The sequence below is a fragment of the Ambystoma mexicanum genome, chromosome 2q (genome assembly GCF_040938575.1).
Source record: "Ambystoma mexicanum isolate Mex_15411 chromosome 2q, UKY_AmexF1_1, whole genome shotgun sequence".
Classification (NCBI taxonomy): Eukaryota; Metazoa; Chordata; class Amphibia; order Caudata; family Ambystomatidae; genus Ambystoma; species Ambystoma mexicanum.
In genome coordinates, this window is record NC_090924.1 from 1145701464 (window position 1) to 1145718297 (window position 16834).

General features: G+C 44.8%; 1 protein-coding gene across 2 annotated transcripts in view; it reads right to left on the reverse strand.

Moving 5' to 3' along the window:
• MIOS (meiosis regulator for oocyte development) overlaps positions 1 to 16834 on the reverse strand; it is a 771408-nt gene that overhangs the window by 484118 nt on the left and 270456 nt on the right. For both annotated transcript variants that reach the window (XM_069648526.1, XM_069648527.1), the window contains exon 4: positions 12831 to 13088. In XM_069648526.1, the coding sequence (XP_069504627.1) occupies positions 12831 to 13088 (258 nt within the window). The remainder of the gene's footprint in view (positions 1 to 12830; positions 13089 to 16834) is intronic.

Below are 16834 nucleotides of genomic sequence, written 5' to 3' on the forward strand. Positions count from 1 at the left end.
TACATAAAGATAACTTGGATCCTGAATAAATATAAGCAATAGCTAAAGAATGCGTCATGCATACTGAAGGCCACAAAAGAAAAAAAAAAGTTCATGGTCCTCACTGACTATGAAATAAGTGCCCCTTTTTACTATGTGGCTATTCTTCCAAAGAGATGGTCAAGGAGAAGGCAGGCAGCAGTCAAGGAGATGGGGCTGATCGATCTAGATGGAATTTCATGTTTATTTATTTGTCATATTGAATGCATTTTATATATTTTATTTCTGACTGTTTCTTTATACCCTTGCAAATGACCAGTGTGCGTTATGTAGTACATATGTATGAAAATAATATATATATTGTGAAACGCCACCTATTTTGTGGTTCAGGTAATTGTTTATGGCTTGGTGATATCTTATTAATATCTTATTAATAACCAGATCAGCACACACCACACTCTTAATGCTGCTTGTGAATGTTAGTGACGTTGTCAATGGTGTGAGAATGGTTCTGCCTTGATCTCCTCTCACATGCCGTGTGTTATTGCCAGCATTCTGAGTGAGCTTCCATCAGTAGTGTCAGGTTATTGCTCTGAGACCCAAGGACTCTGAACTTCCCTCAGAAGTGGCACCCCATGCAACAGAAATCACATGTGGGTTCTTTCCAACTATGCCACCTTTGTGCTTAGGACACCGGCAGTGGGGCTTTCTCCACCAATGTATTGTCAGTGATATAAGTCTCCAAAATAGTTTGTGTAGCAATAGCTCCAAAGGTACATTTAAAAGAAAATGCATCTGGATTATTTGATTGTAATAATAATAATAATAATAATAATAATAATAATAATAATATCTTTAATGTGATTTAGTTTAAATGATAAACTTTACACATATTCATCATAACTATATAAAACATGTAAAAACAAGCAAAATATATACATTACTAAAAATAAAATACATTGAGCAAAATTAAATAAAGTATTACATAATAATCCTTTATCTCTTAGTCTAGATGAAATATTCCAAGTTTGACCTTGTTCTTCATTGCCACATTCTTGCTGTACAAACAGGGCCTGAATATATCATAGGAGATTTCAAAATGATATACCTAATCTGGCTTCCACCTTCAACCAAATGTTATATAGTGCAGTTAACAGGCGCATACTTTCAGAGTTAACGCAATGATTCCAAAACCAGGTCTCCTCTATAGTATCGTAATTGTGTACATACTTTCCCAGCAGTTGTTTAATGTCACCCACCATTACCTGGCATTCGGTGAGGACATGCTTATCTGTCTCAGGCATTTCTTGTTTCATAAAGAGGCGACAGAATCGCTGTTCTTTGGGTATATTCTCCATCACCCCCGTAGTCATTTTGATGGGAAGATGTTCTAGTCTTAACAAGAGTATAAATCTTCTCAGGCTATGGGACGGGCATAACATCATATATTGTTGAGATTTTTTAAATGTGTATAGTCTAGATTGTACAAAATTATATCTTTTTAACTTACGAAAGATGTTCGTAGTTTTCCAGCCAGTCCCATAGCTCCACTCGTCTTCCCAATGCCACCTGCATAGCCTCCGTAAGAGGCCCAGCTCGATGCGACCAACAGATGTCTTTTATCAACTGTTCCATTTGATTTGAGAGTTGACAGGTAGATCTTTCCTTATTTATTTCGAGAGCAACGGTTGTCAATAGAGCATTATCCGTTCCCTTCACCATTTTGAGATAAAGCCCGACTCTCTTGTTCAAAACCTGTGCTTTTAAAGATATATGTTCAAGCTCAAGTCGTAGCAGAGCCATTGGTATGCAAGAAGGGAGACCCAACATCTTCCTCCAGTATTTTCCCTCAATTAGTTGTAACCATTTCAGCTCCATTTGTGTTAATGCTTCCAGCCCATACACCATCATAGGGGAAAATACTTGGATATAGAGTTGTCGGGTTCCCCAAAGGGTAAAACCTCCCTGTTTTATTGTAAAGCTTTTAAAAAGAGCGGTATTTTGCGCTGCTCTTATCATATGGTTGCGCTTGCATATAAGATATTCACCTTTGGGTTCAAAATCAATTCCAAGATATCTATATACTGGAACATATGTGATTTCGACATTATTAATGTGGAGCTTAACCCGTGTAGTTCTTTTGTTCGTGTATCTCATCACGTGAGTTTTCTCTATATTGATGGTAAAACCATTATTTTCTGAGTATTCCCAAAGGGCTAGTGCTGATCGACGTAGTCCATTGATGGTGTGATCGAATACCACCAGGTCATCAGCGTATGCAAGCACTAAACAGGGAGTTTTAGCAATGCTCGGCGGACAGTTATTCGCCCTGGCTATAGTTAGAGGAATGTCATGTACATATAAATTGTACACTAGGGGGGCGGTCACACAACCCTACTTGACCCCTCTATTCTGTAAAACTTCTTCGGACATACGTCCTTGCTGGTCTAGTTTTAATTTTACCTTGGTATTCTGGTGTAATAGCCTAAGATAACATAGAAGGTCTTCAGTGCAGCCTAGTTTTTGCAACTTCCTCCAAAGTTTCTCCCTAGGGATTGAATCAAATGCTGCTTTGAAATCAACATAGAGTGCATACAAAGGGAGGTTGACCGCACTGTCGCGCCCTACTTCGCATGATATCCATAACCAAAAGGTTATGGGTGGTAGAATAACCTTTCCTAAAACCGCATTGGAACTTCAATAAGATTTTAGTGCGGTCCACCCATAGCTGGAGCTTTTTCAATATTAATGAGGCAAATAGCTTACTTGTGGTGTCGAGCATAGAGAGTAATCTATAATTATTGGGATCAAGGCAATCACCCTTTTTGAATATTGGTATTAAAATCGCTGACTGCGATGAGCGCGGGACCTTACCTTCCCTCCAGATTTTTACGAACAAAATATTCAGCAGAGGTGCCCAGAAGTCGGGGTTGCTCTTAATTACAAGATTGGCCAAACCGTTAGGTCCGGGGGCCCTGGAAGATTTCAACGATTTGATCTCAGTCAGAAGAGAGTCATATGAGATATCAATAGTGGGTTCGGAAGGAATTTTGCTTACCCATGTTGTTTCCTCACCCAGGTTTGTTATATTACGTTTCTCCAGAAACCTACTCCATTCTGAGCTGCTAATTGGGTTAACTATCTGCCGTGTTTTGTTACCCCTAGCTTCACCCAGTAGCGCCCAGATATTACTTGCTTTCCTTGAGCAGATAGTCTGCACTAACCTTTGCCAGGTTTTGTTTCTGTCTAGGTTTCTCTTAGCCTGTATATCTGCCCAATATCTATTCTTAAGCCTCTTAATAATAGAGAGACAAGACTCCCATGACATGGAAGCATTCTTTGCCCTTCTTAGTTCTACCCTCAGTGATCTCTTTGCATCTCGAATGTATCTGTCATATGTGGGAGGGTTCCCCTGTTCACTGATCATGGCTCTTGCTGGGGTAGCTGGATGTTTATCAGAGAACTGATGTATCCATTCTTCTACTTCATCTATGGACATCATATTAAGTTCTTCAAAATATGGGTAGAAATCTTTGTTTATCCCTTCAGCTGCTATTTGTACATTCTTATCAGCCACCGGATACTTGAACCTGCGTGATTCACTTTTAATTCTCCCATCGCTCACAGTTGGATAATGACTTCAGGGGTGTCAAATGTACATGTCAAGGTAGCATGGTCGCTCCAGTTATTTGGAGCCACGGTCATGTAATTGACGAGTAGCAGCATACTTGGGGAAACAAAGATATAATCCAATGTACTGACCAATGGCCCATTGTTCCAAGTATGTTTACCTGGATAATCACTTTTTGTTCGACCATTGATCATCTCAAGTTCCCAGTTTTGAAAAAATTGCACCCAACCTAACCCTTCCTCCTCTATTTTATGATGTACCATTAAACATTGTGGATACAGTTTCGGATTGGTAATTCTCAGTTCCCCCCCTAACATATGGGTGTTAAAATCGCCTACCACACAAACATCAATATTATCTTGGATGTTTAACCAATTAGCCAGAAGCTTGTGCAGGGCTTCCTGTAATATCCCCGTCATCCCTGCCCCAGAGGGATTGTATAAACAGACCACTAACAATCTATCTGTACTCCCTTTGCCTTTATGCGCTATTTCAACAGCAATCATATGATCATCTTGGCTCACATCAATCCTCCTAGAGCAAAACATATTGGACACTCCAATCCATAATCCACCAGATGGCCTCCCCCTTTCTCCTCTTTTAGCAAATGTCTGATGTCCATTAAACCCATCTAAATATAGGGCGTTCATCGCCAATGTTTCTTGTAGGCAGATGCAGTTGTGTGTGGCTAACTGCAACATCGGCCCTATTGGATTCAATAGATGGGAAAAGCGCTGGCAGTTCCATGATACCAAGGATAGCTTTCATTTGCTTGCTGTAACCATAGGTAAAGCCTCCGCCAGCCACTTCAATACGGATTGTACATCTGTCAGGTCCACCTTCTTTCCAGTTGGTAAACTGGGGCAGGTATCTATTGGATTGACTGTGACTATTTCTGTCTCCTGGCAGCTGGGTTCATTATACTTCAGTTCTGCATCTATCTCGATATCAACTGTTCTCAGCTCTTTTTTGTATGTCCTTAATAATTGAGCAGTAGATATAAATTTACAATGTAGTGCTGACACCTTAGGAGTAGATCCTGACAATGGTTCCATGAATTGGAAATCAGATTGTAGTACTCTTAATTGAGGAACTGAGTTCATTCTCTTCAGGAATTCCGAGCGTGAAAGCCATATGCTTTTGCCAGTTTGATTTAGGTTTTTAATAAGACAAATACGATTCCCGCAAGCCTCCTCACCCTCGTTAACAGATTCTGATGTAGAGAGTGTGGCAATATATGGGCTACCCTGGGGCCTCACAGCCTTAGAGGTGCTTATTTGATTGTTGAATCTAAAAACTGTAAGCTTCTCCCTCCTGTGCGCAATGTTACAGGAGTCCAGTAGTGCAGAAACATTTCTCTGAACTTTATTTCCCAATTTGGAGGCATCTCATTCAAATATTGATGCTTACTTTTTTGCATAAAAGACAATCAATTATTGTGACCCTCCATAAACATTCTTCAAGTCCAACACAACAGTTAGACAATATAGCAATGTCAAATCACCCTCACTACAATGACATTGAGATTTTCAAAGTGATTTAGTGAACTGTGTTTCCTTAGAATCCGTTAGATTTCAAATGTTTGAACATTTGTTTTAGCAGTGCACACATACTTGATTTCTGTTTTGATAGAAATTACAATCATCTTTACATTTTGTGCCATAGATGAGAAATCTACAACTTATTTGAAGTGTATCTGTGTTTTTTAAACTGCCATTATTTGGTGTTTTCTTAAAATAAATCGAACACATATCTTTATAGGGGTTTTAACGCTTCAGCACTTAGCCCTATGGATGTCTGGATTGTGTCTATAGCAGAGTCCCCAATATGTCCCCTCTCCCTCCCAGATTTTGAGGGTCTGCTACGTCCCTGCTGACTATGTATGCTTTTCCTAGGAGGGCCGCCTTGCCAGCAGCCCTGACCATTTCAATTGCGTTGTCAAAAGAAGAATAAGTCACCATGCACAACTTGTCAAGGCCGTCATTTACTGATTGCCCAGCAAGCAATGAGAGATGGTGGATGAGGCAAAAATGCCCCCTCTCCTTTAGTATCACGCCCAGGGGGGAAAACCATAACATTATTCATAGGAGGGCTGTAAAATGGACCTGCTACTCTACCTAGTAAAAATTATTTATGAATTTTTTGTCTCACTACCTCTGGGTGCACTTTCACAGACTTACGTTTATCAGCCTCGCTGGGCTCAATGCTCCCCGACTAAGGAATCTTAAAACCTTGCGAGAAACCCTCTCAAATTATCTTAGCGCCTGCAGGGTTGTGGTAACAATTTAGCAGGGGAAGTATTCTTTCCAGCTTTATCGGGGTGGGCAGTGCCATGGTGCAGCCAAAAGGGGTCTGATCAATTACGCTTGTGAGCCTCCTTTGGCTTTGTGCCAGAGGGGTTCCTCCTGACTCCAGAGGAGCCATCCTGTGTAACCCTGAACATTTGGAACATGCATGTTTAAATCTACACATTTTGCCAAAAGGGCAAACCCCTTGTTCGAATCGCCAGCTTGCCGCCTGCTCCTCCTGTTGAAAGCTGGACCCATTATTCCAGGAGGAGCACCCACTAAAGGAACCCCTCCTCCTCCTATCACCATATGCCCATTTCTCCTTCCTAAAAAAAGGTTTCTCAGACTGTGCTCTGTTCCCAAATTCCTTGGCGATGACCATCTTTTCTATGAAGACAGCGACATCAATCTCATCCCAGGCCATAGCGGGCCAAATTTGCATTATCAATCTAAACACTCTGTCGTACTTAAGCCATGCATCCCTGCAGTAATTTAAATAGGCATTATGTATGTATTGCTCATAAGCCTATAACTCTCCTGTATCTCCAGGGTATTTTTCCACTATGATGGATGCCATCATCCTGAAATCTTCCAGCCAATTATGTATGGTTTCCTCCTCCTTTACCCTGTCCTTCTCCTTCTCCCTATCCTTGTCTGACAAATGCTGTATATCTAAACCTATTTGCTCTAGATCAAGCAGGGTAAAAAGGTCTACGAACTCTTTCTGCCATATCCTCCCCTTAATGTTAATCGGGATATTTCAGAATAATGCGCTACCTTATTGCCCATAGAGGCGCAAACCCTGGCATGCTTCTCCCATATTCTGTGCTTTTGCCGCCTTCCTGACTTTGAAGCATTGGTTGAACTGACTGTAAGTGGGGTATTCCCCCTTCTGTCAATGCACTGAAAACACTCCTGGGTTGACTCGCTGCAGTGGTGCTGCCCCTCTGGTTGGCCACATTCTTGTCTGCCCTCAATGGCATGTCACCCTGTTGGTTGCTAGTCAGTGTGTTTCCCCCCCCAAATGATTAAAAGCATTAACAATGCAACATAACAATTGCCCATTGCTACCCCTACCCCATGCTTGCAAGCATTGCATTACGATACCTTTCACTTGCCCCACGGAAGCAGTTTACTCCGATACCCCTGCTGCCGTTATGGCTGCATACGTGCTTGGCTCACTGCTTGTCTCCCTTGGGTTTACCCTCTTGGGTGCGGCCGTTGTGGCTGCAAGCCCCCGCTTTCCTCCTCAGCCTTTCCATCCTACTGCTTTCATCCCAGTCTCTCTCTTTTCACCACTTCCGTCTGTTGCCTCAGCTCCATGGCCTTTGCGGTCCAAATCTTCCTCCTTTTGGCCACTGGCTCTTCCTCCCTGAGAGAAATCAGCTCCTTGATCACCTGTTCTTCCGTTTAAGCTGGAAAAAGGAGTGGAGATTGTGAGCCACTCCCCGTTGATCCCATTGTACCCCCCAAACCCCACATCGAGTTCTGCTGCCATTCTCTGCAACCAGTTGGGGCCATGCCTGGCTGCTGCTGACCATGTCATATGGATGAACTGCAGGCTGACCCCTGCACTCTGTGCTTCCATCCTTCTATCGCCTTGGTCCCAAACAACCGCCTGCTGTTCGACAAATAGTTGATATTTCTGGTGTCCATGAACCTTCAGAGTTCTCATTGCAGCTTGCTGTTCTGGTTTTTCGTTTTGTAAGAGGGGTCGGGGGTGTATTCAATTACTCTTAAGCTTCTAGTGCCTATCAAACTCTCCTGATGCTGCATCTTAGTGACTTGCTCTTCACTGTGTCCTGCTCTTTTACAATATCCCCGTACTTGAGTGCTGCTGCGACCGTACAAGAGACTAAAGTTACTCCTCACTGCACACGTACCGCTCGTCTCATTGCCTAAGAATCCTGTATTTGCATTGTGTTCCAATTATTCATTGCCGTGGAGAGGAGCAGCTCCCCTTTTCTTCTGTTCCCGCTGCTGGGGCAGTGATCTGATACCGGGAGGAGTGAAACCAATCAAGTCCCAGCCAGGTGCAACGGAAGGCACGACGTGACTCTGCAGCTCGTCCGCCTCACTTTTCAATCAGCAGTCTCTTGGCAATGAAGGGTGGCTGTTATATTGTTTCAGGAGCTCTGATATTGAATGTGCTCCCCCTGCTGCCAGCGGCCTGTGCAAACCAGACTGCCAGCCCCTTATTCACTGCTGCAAGGACCCTCCCCTGATCCCAGATTGGACTCTGCTGCGATGAAGTCCATGCCGGGTGCTCGTGACTCCAGCACAACTCTCCCTCATGTTTTCGATCAGCGGTCCAGCGAGGCAGCGGCCCTGGCACATGCACTGCTCAGGCCCTCCTCCTCCAAATCAGCAGCAACAACTCTACGGATGTCCAATCAAGTGGGTCATGAAGAACGTCTTCCTGCAGCGGGTTGCACGGCGTGGCAGCCTCAATGGGGTTATTGCTGCTGTCCCCATCTGTCTTCTTCTTGCTGATGGATTATATTTATCAGCAGTGATTTTTGGATACCAAGGCTCGACCCTCATTACTCCATCTTCTCGGGTGGAGTATGTAGTCATGGGTTAGGATTCTTCTTGGTCTGTGTGGACTTGTCCCAGTAGGGCTGGTTTCACAAGGTCTTTGCCGTGATGGGCCGCTGGTAGTGGTCGAAAAGGTTTGCAGTGGTGGCAGTGAGTCTTCTGATCAGAGGGTTAGGGTTCTGATCCAGTCCTTGGCAGAATTTATTGCTCGGCTTCGCTAGATGTTCGTCTAACAAATCCCTTTATATCCCCCAGAGGGGACAAAAGACCCCTGGCTTGCAACCCTGCCTGCCCCTCAGTCTTTTGTCTTTTTTCCAGACTTGCAGCCCGTTCTCACGGGCATGGATGCCCACTCCTCACCTTTCGCAGGCTTGAGGCACGGTTTTGCAGGCATATGCCCCCTGATACCCAGGGGTGAGCCAAGTCACGGTTACCCTTGTGTCTCCTTGAGGGAAGGGGGCTTTGACAATTTCCGAACACCAGGAGCTAGCTTATAGCTGCCATTATCCTACAGAAAGCACAGGGCTGTGCCTCAGCAGAAGGTTCGAGATGGTCACTTATGTCACCAGAAGTGGAGCGAGAACGGGCGCTCAAGTTCCCCCAGGAGTTTTCCTCTCCCCCCCACGTTCTCTATTCTGCACAGCGCGAAGCCCCCACTTCCCGCTAGCACATGTCACAAAATTAATTTAGTCATGGAAGGCTCAAAATGTAAAAGAATCAGCCAGGCACGCAGTGATTTTACAGGGCAGTCCTCTGATTTCTAAATCTCCTTATTCCATAGTGCAGCTTGGATGAGATCAAAGCTCTGCTTGCATCTCTGACACACACCACAGAGCTCCATTGACACGGCCTGCTCGCTGCGGTCAGTCTCAGACTCCTGCAGGGATAATAGCTGTAACAGCTCCCAGCCACCAAGGCAGGTGCTCCCATGTTCTCAGGGTGTCCCGCGCCCCCTCTCCATCCTAGACCTCCAGGGAAGCCTGGGATTTACGGTCCAACGCCACCGGAGGGCACCCGTGGAGCCGTGCCAATACAATTGAAGGCGTCTATTCACTCAGGCTTAGGGACCTCCTTCAAGCTGCCCCGGATGGCAAAGGCTCCTGTGCCTCGGATGTCGCGCTCCAGGCAGACACCCGTAGGCACCCAGACCTGCCGTGTGACCCGCCGGGTGATGCCATGGTCGATCCCAGATAGTGGCGATGGGCTCCAAGCAACAAAAACAGGCAGCACTTTCTATCATTCAGCCCACCGCCAGGCTCAGACACCTCCATTCATCCCAGGATGCCATGCGGCCGCTGCCATATTTGCTCCTCCCGGCAACCATTGTGTCGGCTGGCAAACCGCAAATTCAACAAATGCCAATACAGGGGATTCCCCAAAGTTCAGTCGCTGAGCCCAAGGATGATTGATGGGGGTGGCTGAAGGGGGTTAATATCATCTAATCACGCTTTCATAGGGGTTTTTCAGGTGCTCAGGAGAGGAGCTTACAGCAAGCACATTTGCATTGCATGCCCCTTGGCCACACCCCCGCTACTGCTTTCTCAAGGGTCTTACCTAGGATGGGTGATGTGGAGTAGATGTCAGGATCTAGTGTTGGTTTCTTGAGAAGCAGGAGGATTTGTCCAGTCTTAAGAGTCGAGGGGACAGTTCCTTGAGTTAGGGAGCTGTTGATTTTTAAATAAGGGAGGAGTGCTTCAGTTGGAAGAGTCTTGAGTATGGGGGCTGGGAGGATGTTTGTGTACAATGTACCCTTGAGGAATGTTAGGGTGGCAGTGAGGTCTTCCATGGTGGGTGTCTTGAATGTTATCCAGGTAGTTGTGGATTTGCAAAAAATAGGAGGTGCAGTATGCTGTTGTTTTTGTAACTAGAGGGAGATGCCCTTGGAGTGTCAGAGCAGAGGGCTACAGAAAACGAAATACACAGGGGGGTTCGCTCTGACAACTAAGTTTAAGGGGGGGTACTCTTTTTGTATATAGTACACATTAAGTTAAATAACTTAATGTGTACTATATACAAAAAGAGTACCCCCCCTTAAACTTAGTTGTCAGAGCGAACCCCCCTGTGTATTTCGCAGTATGCTGTTGTGGCATTGGTGTCTATTTGTTGACGGATCGTGCTGATCCTGTTGATGAAGAAAGAGCTGATTGCAGTGGATTTTTTGGTGGAGTGCTGGTATTTATATGGTATGTACTTTTAACTATGACTTTTCATGGATCATGCTTAATCCAAATGAAATTGAGTCCTTGCACATTATTCATATTAAATACTTCTATTACAGGAGGATACTGTGATTCTGCTGATATGCAGTGTTTGTTGCTGTGCATGTGCCCACCCGATTAGGACATGCTCTGTCGAGTTGGCTTGCCAAATATATTTCAGTACAACTGGTGAGAACAATCTTTTACTTGGTCTCCTTTTGTAGTGCATTGGTGGGTTGGAAGAAGGAGTAGGACCCTTGGAAGACATAGTTCAGGTTCTTTTAAAATTTGTAAATTATAAGTATACCGCCTAACGTTCCCTATCACTAGAAGAAGTACCCTGCCTATCTAAAGAAACTTAAAGGTGCCCGTCCGTTGCCATGAAGTCCAAAAGAAAATATGTCCTCCGTCCAAACTACCCTATTTGTCCCCACTACTAATTCCAAGTAACTTAAAATTCGACCAAGAGAACGATTTGTCTTCACCTGCCCTCTCTTCCAGTTCTTTAAATAGTCTCTTGAACTATAACATCTCTCAGTGGAACAGATCGTCTCTGCAATCAATTCTTGTAACTCCTCAAGAACACTTTTCTCACTCGCACTTTCTGTGGCCCCCTTTTTAGAATGTCCTCCATGGTCATATTTCTTGATACTAAGATTGTTACTTGTAGTTTCCTTCCAGGACTCCCCTCCAGGAATACTTCAACAGGGTTTTCCTTCACAGTTTTCATTATCATAATTGAACAGTCTTAAAGTATTTCTTCTTTTACTGAATATATAACAGCTGTGTGTGGTTTCAGCCCCTCTCTTCTAGGCTTTTTACTTCTTGGTTGACTTTGTTGCTTATTGTATAACTTGTTCTACGTAGTGGGACGAGGTACCAGCTTCTTACAATAACTTTCTTCCCTCTCCGGATTACTTGTTATTTGCCTCCAAATCCCATCACCTAAATTTAGTGATGATGTCAGGCGGCATCCCATGTGCATCAGGCACCTCATTTCTCGTCCTCTTCACAGTTAAATATGCATCTCATATTAAAGAGGCATGTTCCTTTTCTTGTGCCAATAAGTTTAGTCTTGCATTACCTTCAGCTAAAGATAAGGGAGCCACATTCTTCAGCTTACCAGGTAGTCCCATGTATTCATTCATATCCGTTTCTCTAGGGAGTTCATCACAGAAACCTGAGTCCTTGTCCCCAAAGAGGGAGTCTCTCCCAGGGAGTTCCTACTTGCATTGACCCCTAGGGAGTGTTTTGCAGAGCGAGCTCACCTACCTAGCCTCACAGGGGCGGCTTCCCCTCGGGGAGAAGGGGTGGAGATACCTGTAATTCGTCAGTGCTCTGCATTCTAGATCAGTGAGAAAGCCTTACAACTTGACCTGTACCAGTGAGTTTGATCAGTCTTTTGTGGAAATCTTGTCGGACCACTAATGTCTCTAAACCTAACTCCAGTGACGGTTTGAAGAAACCCTCCTAAAAGTATCAAAGGTGGTACAGAATAGACCTCCTTTATCCATCCACAGGGGTGCAGTGCAAAATCTATCTCCTTGCATCGCCAAGTTTTATCTCTTTTTATAATTCCTCTTGTTGCTCCCACGGACCTGCTCAGCTACGTTACTCAGTTGTCAAACATAATATAACCTGAAGGTAGGGAAGTGGGGGGGTTGAAGGTGCAGGCCGGCATGCTCCTCACTGGTGTATGGTATCCCAGACCTGGCATTCCTTCTGCTCATGTTCTGGTATGGCTAGAGAAGCACTTGGCATGCACACCTATGAAGAGGGACTTGTACTTTGTCCTGTCTTTTAATGATGGTATGAAGAAAGAAGGCAGCCTACAAGGTTGTCTTAACACAAAGGACCATTTAACATGATCCAATGCTTTGCTGGAGGGCGAGGGTTGTGCGCTGCAGCACAGTAAAAATATCTAGACCATTTAAAGTCGTAAACAGCGTTCTCACTTTATTTTATCAGTAATCTTGGCCACGCTCGGTCCTTTTAACGTCACGTAGTAGACAAAACGAAAAAACATGCTAACTGAATGGTGAGAGGCTCTTGGTTCCTTAAGATTTAGCAAAACTGTTTTTTTCACATTAGTTTTACAAAAACAATAAATTACATTTTGCCTCAATTTTCACCCATTTCATCCCCCATCAAAAACTTTGTTATAAAACGTTGTTTGTTTAGCTTGGTAGCAAATACCTTTGCCTGAAGAAGCTCCTTTATTTAGGATCTGGATAGCACGACGTATATCCAAATTGAAGAGTGCAACAGCAGCTGCTCGCTCCCATTCCCCTTCTATTTCCAAGGAGCTCAGGAATGGTCCCACATCAACATCTGTTCCCTTCTTAATCCATCCGCAGAGCTGCAGTGCCAAGCTTCTCTCCTCGCTACGATATCTAATTACATCTGCCTGTCTTTCAGACCCACTCCAGCTGTGTCTGTAATTCTCGGTTGTTCCTGTTTAAAATGATAAATGCAGAAACGTAAATTGTATTGGTACCAAAAATGGAAAATGGAAAAAATACGAAAAATTTAACATCTTAAATTGGCAGTACGAAACAACAGATTGAAGTATTTATGGGTGCTTAAAAAGAGAATAAAAACAAAAGACTACATTTCAACAGAACTGGCTTTCATCAATATCATAACATTTTGTTGCTGAACACCAGGAACACTAGTAAATAATGGAGATGTAATGCGGATTGTCCAGAAAATGAAGATGTCATAACAATAGGACAGCACTACACCTGCTGTGGTATTGCCTCACCAATTGTTCGACGGAGGAATAACAAATGAGAGTATGAGGGGATTAACTTTGTAGGAAAGCCCCCAGATGCTCACACCAGAATAAATACAACCCATTAGGGAAAAGGGCCCAACACACCTCTTGCAGGGATAACAAGGTTTATTTTCATGCAAAAGGAAATAACGCCAACAAAGAACTCTGCTGCTGTAAAACGTTCTGCCAGAATCTGCATGAACATTACATTATAAAGTTACATAACGCCATCATTGCATACAGTAGAAACCTGCGCGGCTAGTTGGTAAGACCATTGTACATAGGCTGCCTGCTACATAGGGGATGCCAGGCCATTGGTCCCAGCCTCGTACGTCCATCTTCTTACACATGGGTATTGCTGCACTCGTCATTGGTCACAAACTGTGCAAATAGCAATGTATTCACAAACTAAACACCACATCTCTATCTATGTAGCAGTGCACCTGGTACGAGCAGACAGGGGCCTGGGGGGAAAGCCGAAGTCATAGTAACTCACAAACCTCACTTGCTCCCAGACAGGCCGGGAACCTCTCCAAGGTCTTCCACCCTTGTTCTGGAGGGACTATAATTCCATCCCCCCCTGCACCTCGCAGCACAAATCCCATGACCTAGAATTAAAGGCAGGAAGGCCCTGCTTTCTGATCTTTTGATCGATCTGGGGTCTAACAGGTTTACGATCAGTAGTCTGGGGTTGGCTAGCATATTGGAATTCAGGGGTCCTAAAAGTAGGGCATTTGGGTGGCATAACTTAGTTTTGGGACTGGTGAGGGTCGGAGGCCCGTACCCTCCTTCTCATGGGATCGTATTGTTCACAGACACTCACCGCTCCTCCCATGGCCTTGCAGGGCACATTCTTCCCAGGGTGTGAAGGTTGGCAGCATTTTAGGACAATGAAGGGTTTATGGATCTGTGTAGCTCTGGCCTTTCTTATCAGTACCTGGTGTGCAACCTATTCATTTGCTCATGTTAGTGGCCTAGGCTTGGGGTGCTGACTGTCGCGCTATGTTTAAGCTTTGTGCCACAGTATGGCTGCTAATATCTAAGATGGCTGCAATTCTCACATGTGTGCTGTGCCTATAAAGCATGCAATAATGTAATCATGCAGAAGAAGCCTTGAGGGAACCCCTATTCCTCCTGGTATCTCACAGTATCTGTGGCAGCCTTTGCCTTATCCTAAAGCATTTGGGTGTGTGGAAAGATTGTGTCCCCTTCCCAACATTCCCCCCTTTCGTTAATTCTACATTAACTAACTCTGCGATAAGCCCATCCTTAAGTGTCCCTCGCCAGCACTCCTCCACCCTTTCAGCCTCTACATAAGGTGGTGCCCTCTCCTTTGCAACCCATGCTCTACATACATGATGCAAACTCTGACCAGATTGGGCATACTCCTCAGGGGTGCAAGTCATATATATACATGCCCCATCTCCTGCTAGATCAACCCAGTGTTCCATATAATGCTCGGGGTCAGGTGGGGGTGTACTGACACCGAGAGGATGTAAGCACTGCTCTATCAGCAGCATGCATTGTTTGTTTGGGTCATCTGTTTGGACAGCACTATCTTTTGCACCACAAGGTGCATTAGATACCCCAATTGAAACATCGTGGCACTGCAAGATACTGCTTTGGCACAACATCGGAGTCCCAATTGGCATGCGCAAAAGAGGACCAACACAAACTCTATTAAGGGCACTAGCATCTTTACAATTGCCCCATCCAGGATGGTGCCCAAGCGAAAAGGCTGTCAAACCAATCATCTACTTTTATGCCAGCTTCACTTTGCATGTGCAATCCGAGGGTGTGCAGTGCTCCTATTTGCGTCAAGGAGCCATTCTCTGCACTATTTGGAGGCACGAACGTGCAGCAAGGATCTCCTACTTTTTTGCAAACCTATCCTTCCATTGCTGTGAGCAGTTCGAGCATGTACCTGTTCTGGAGCATAATCAATCTAATGGCACACAGCGACCTTTATTGCATTGAGACCTTGTTCTGTGTCATTGGCCAGCTGTATTACTTCCCAAAGCACAATCTGGACCCACTTAGCGTTTGCTGCTGTCTGAACTCCAGGCAGTAGTAATGAAGCGAAAAATGTTTCTTCTTTACTAAACAGTCTATATTCATTGGGTATTTCTGTGAGCAGCTCAGAGTCGTCTTGGGACAGGTAGTTCGATCTTTTTTTTCGAGCGCAACTTTTCCTTTCTTCAGGTAGGATACGGAAGATTGGGGGGGACCTGCAACGCACTTCTGGTGGAGCTGGGGTTGGGGAAGCAAGATCTTTGATCCCACCTCGAGAGGCCTTCAGGGATCACAAGAAGTGCTGAGTGCAGCATGGCCAGGAAGCAATAGCCCCCTCCATTATGGCGGGAGGTGCAAGAATGCATGCTGCCCACACACCCAATAGTAGTCTCCACTACTGCAGCGGTGCCTTTTTTGAGATCTGAAATTTTTATTGCATTGTTGGTTGGCCCTTACAAAAGCAGTCCCTTCATTATAAAAGTATAGTCCATACGTCTCTTGCTTTTGCAATTTAACTGGTTTTTCCATTGCTTCAATCCACGTCAGTTTTGCGATATGTTAGTTCAAGAAAGACGCACATGCAGTATTCACTCGGGTCAATGCTTTGTCTCTAAACCCCAGTAGCCCTCGTGCCATGCAGCTCGATGTTTATTGCCACTTAACCGCCACATACTTTACTCCTTGCAATTTCAGGTATGGCCTCCGCAAACACTGGATGCCTTTTGGATTCTGAGCGTATTGCAGCTGGCCAGGGTCCATTACTTCTAATCGCATTGTTTGTGCCTGGAAAGTGCCACGCAGCCTACACAGTGCCAGATGAACTAAGCAATGAGCCTCTAAAATTGAATCTGTGATCACTGCGCTGCCCATAACTGTGCCGACAAAAATGTTGATGCCAATTACGGCATGGTGCAGTGTTCAGATAGATCACTTTGCCTGCATCCCACGGCCCACATTCCCCTTCCTGACCCCCGCTCCGCCCCACTTACCTTTATGGCGACACAATTCTGTGTGTGCCGCCAACATCCCGATATCACTGCGTCAGTTCCCTCCACCAACGTGGGTCAGAGCCGACGCTGCAGGGTAGGGTGCTTTTCCTTTATTTTAATTAATTTTTTTTTAAAATGTTTTTTCTTGTCCACTGCTTACCACAATGGTAAGCGGGGGACACCCCCACAGCCCCTGACTCCCGTTCCTGCGCCCAAGGAGAGTGGGGGACACCCCTGCAAACACTGCTCTGCTTGGGGGCAGTGATGGGAGTCAGTATTTTGTGTGCCCCCAAAGTGGCAGTGACTGCGGGAGAGCTCAAATGAGGTCGATATTTCAGTACATTTCCCAAAAATGAATAATTCTTGTGGTATTGATACCTTGGGTGCTCGAAACGCATGTGATATCAATGAACACACATAAC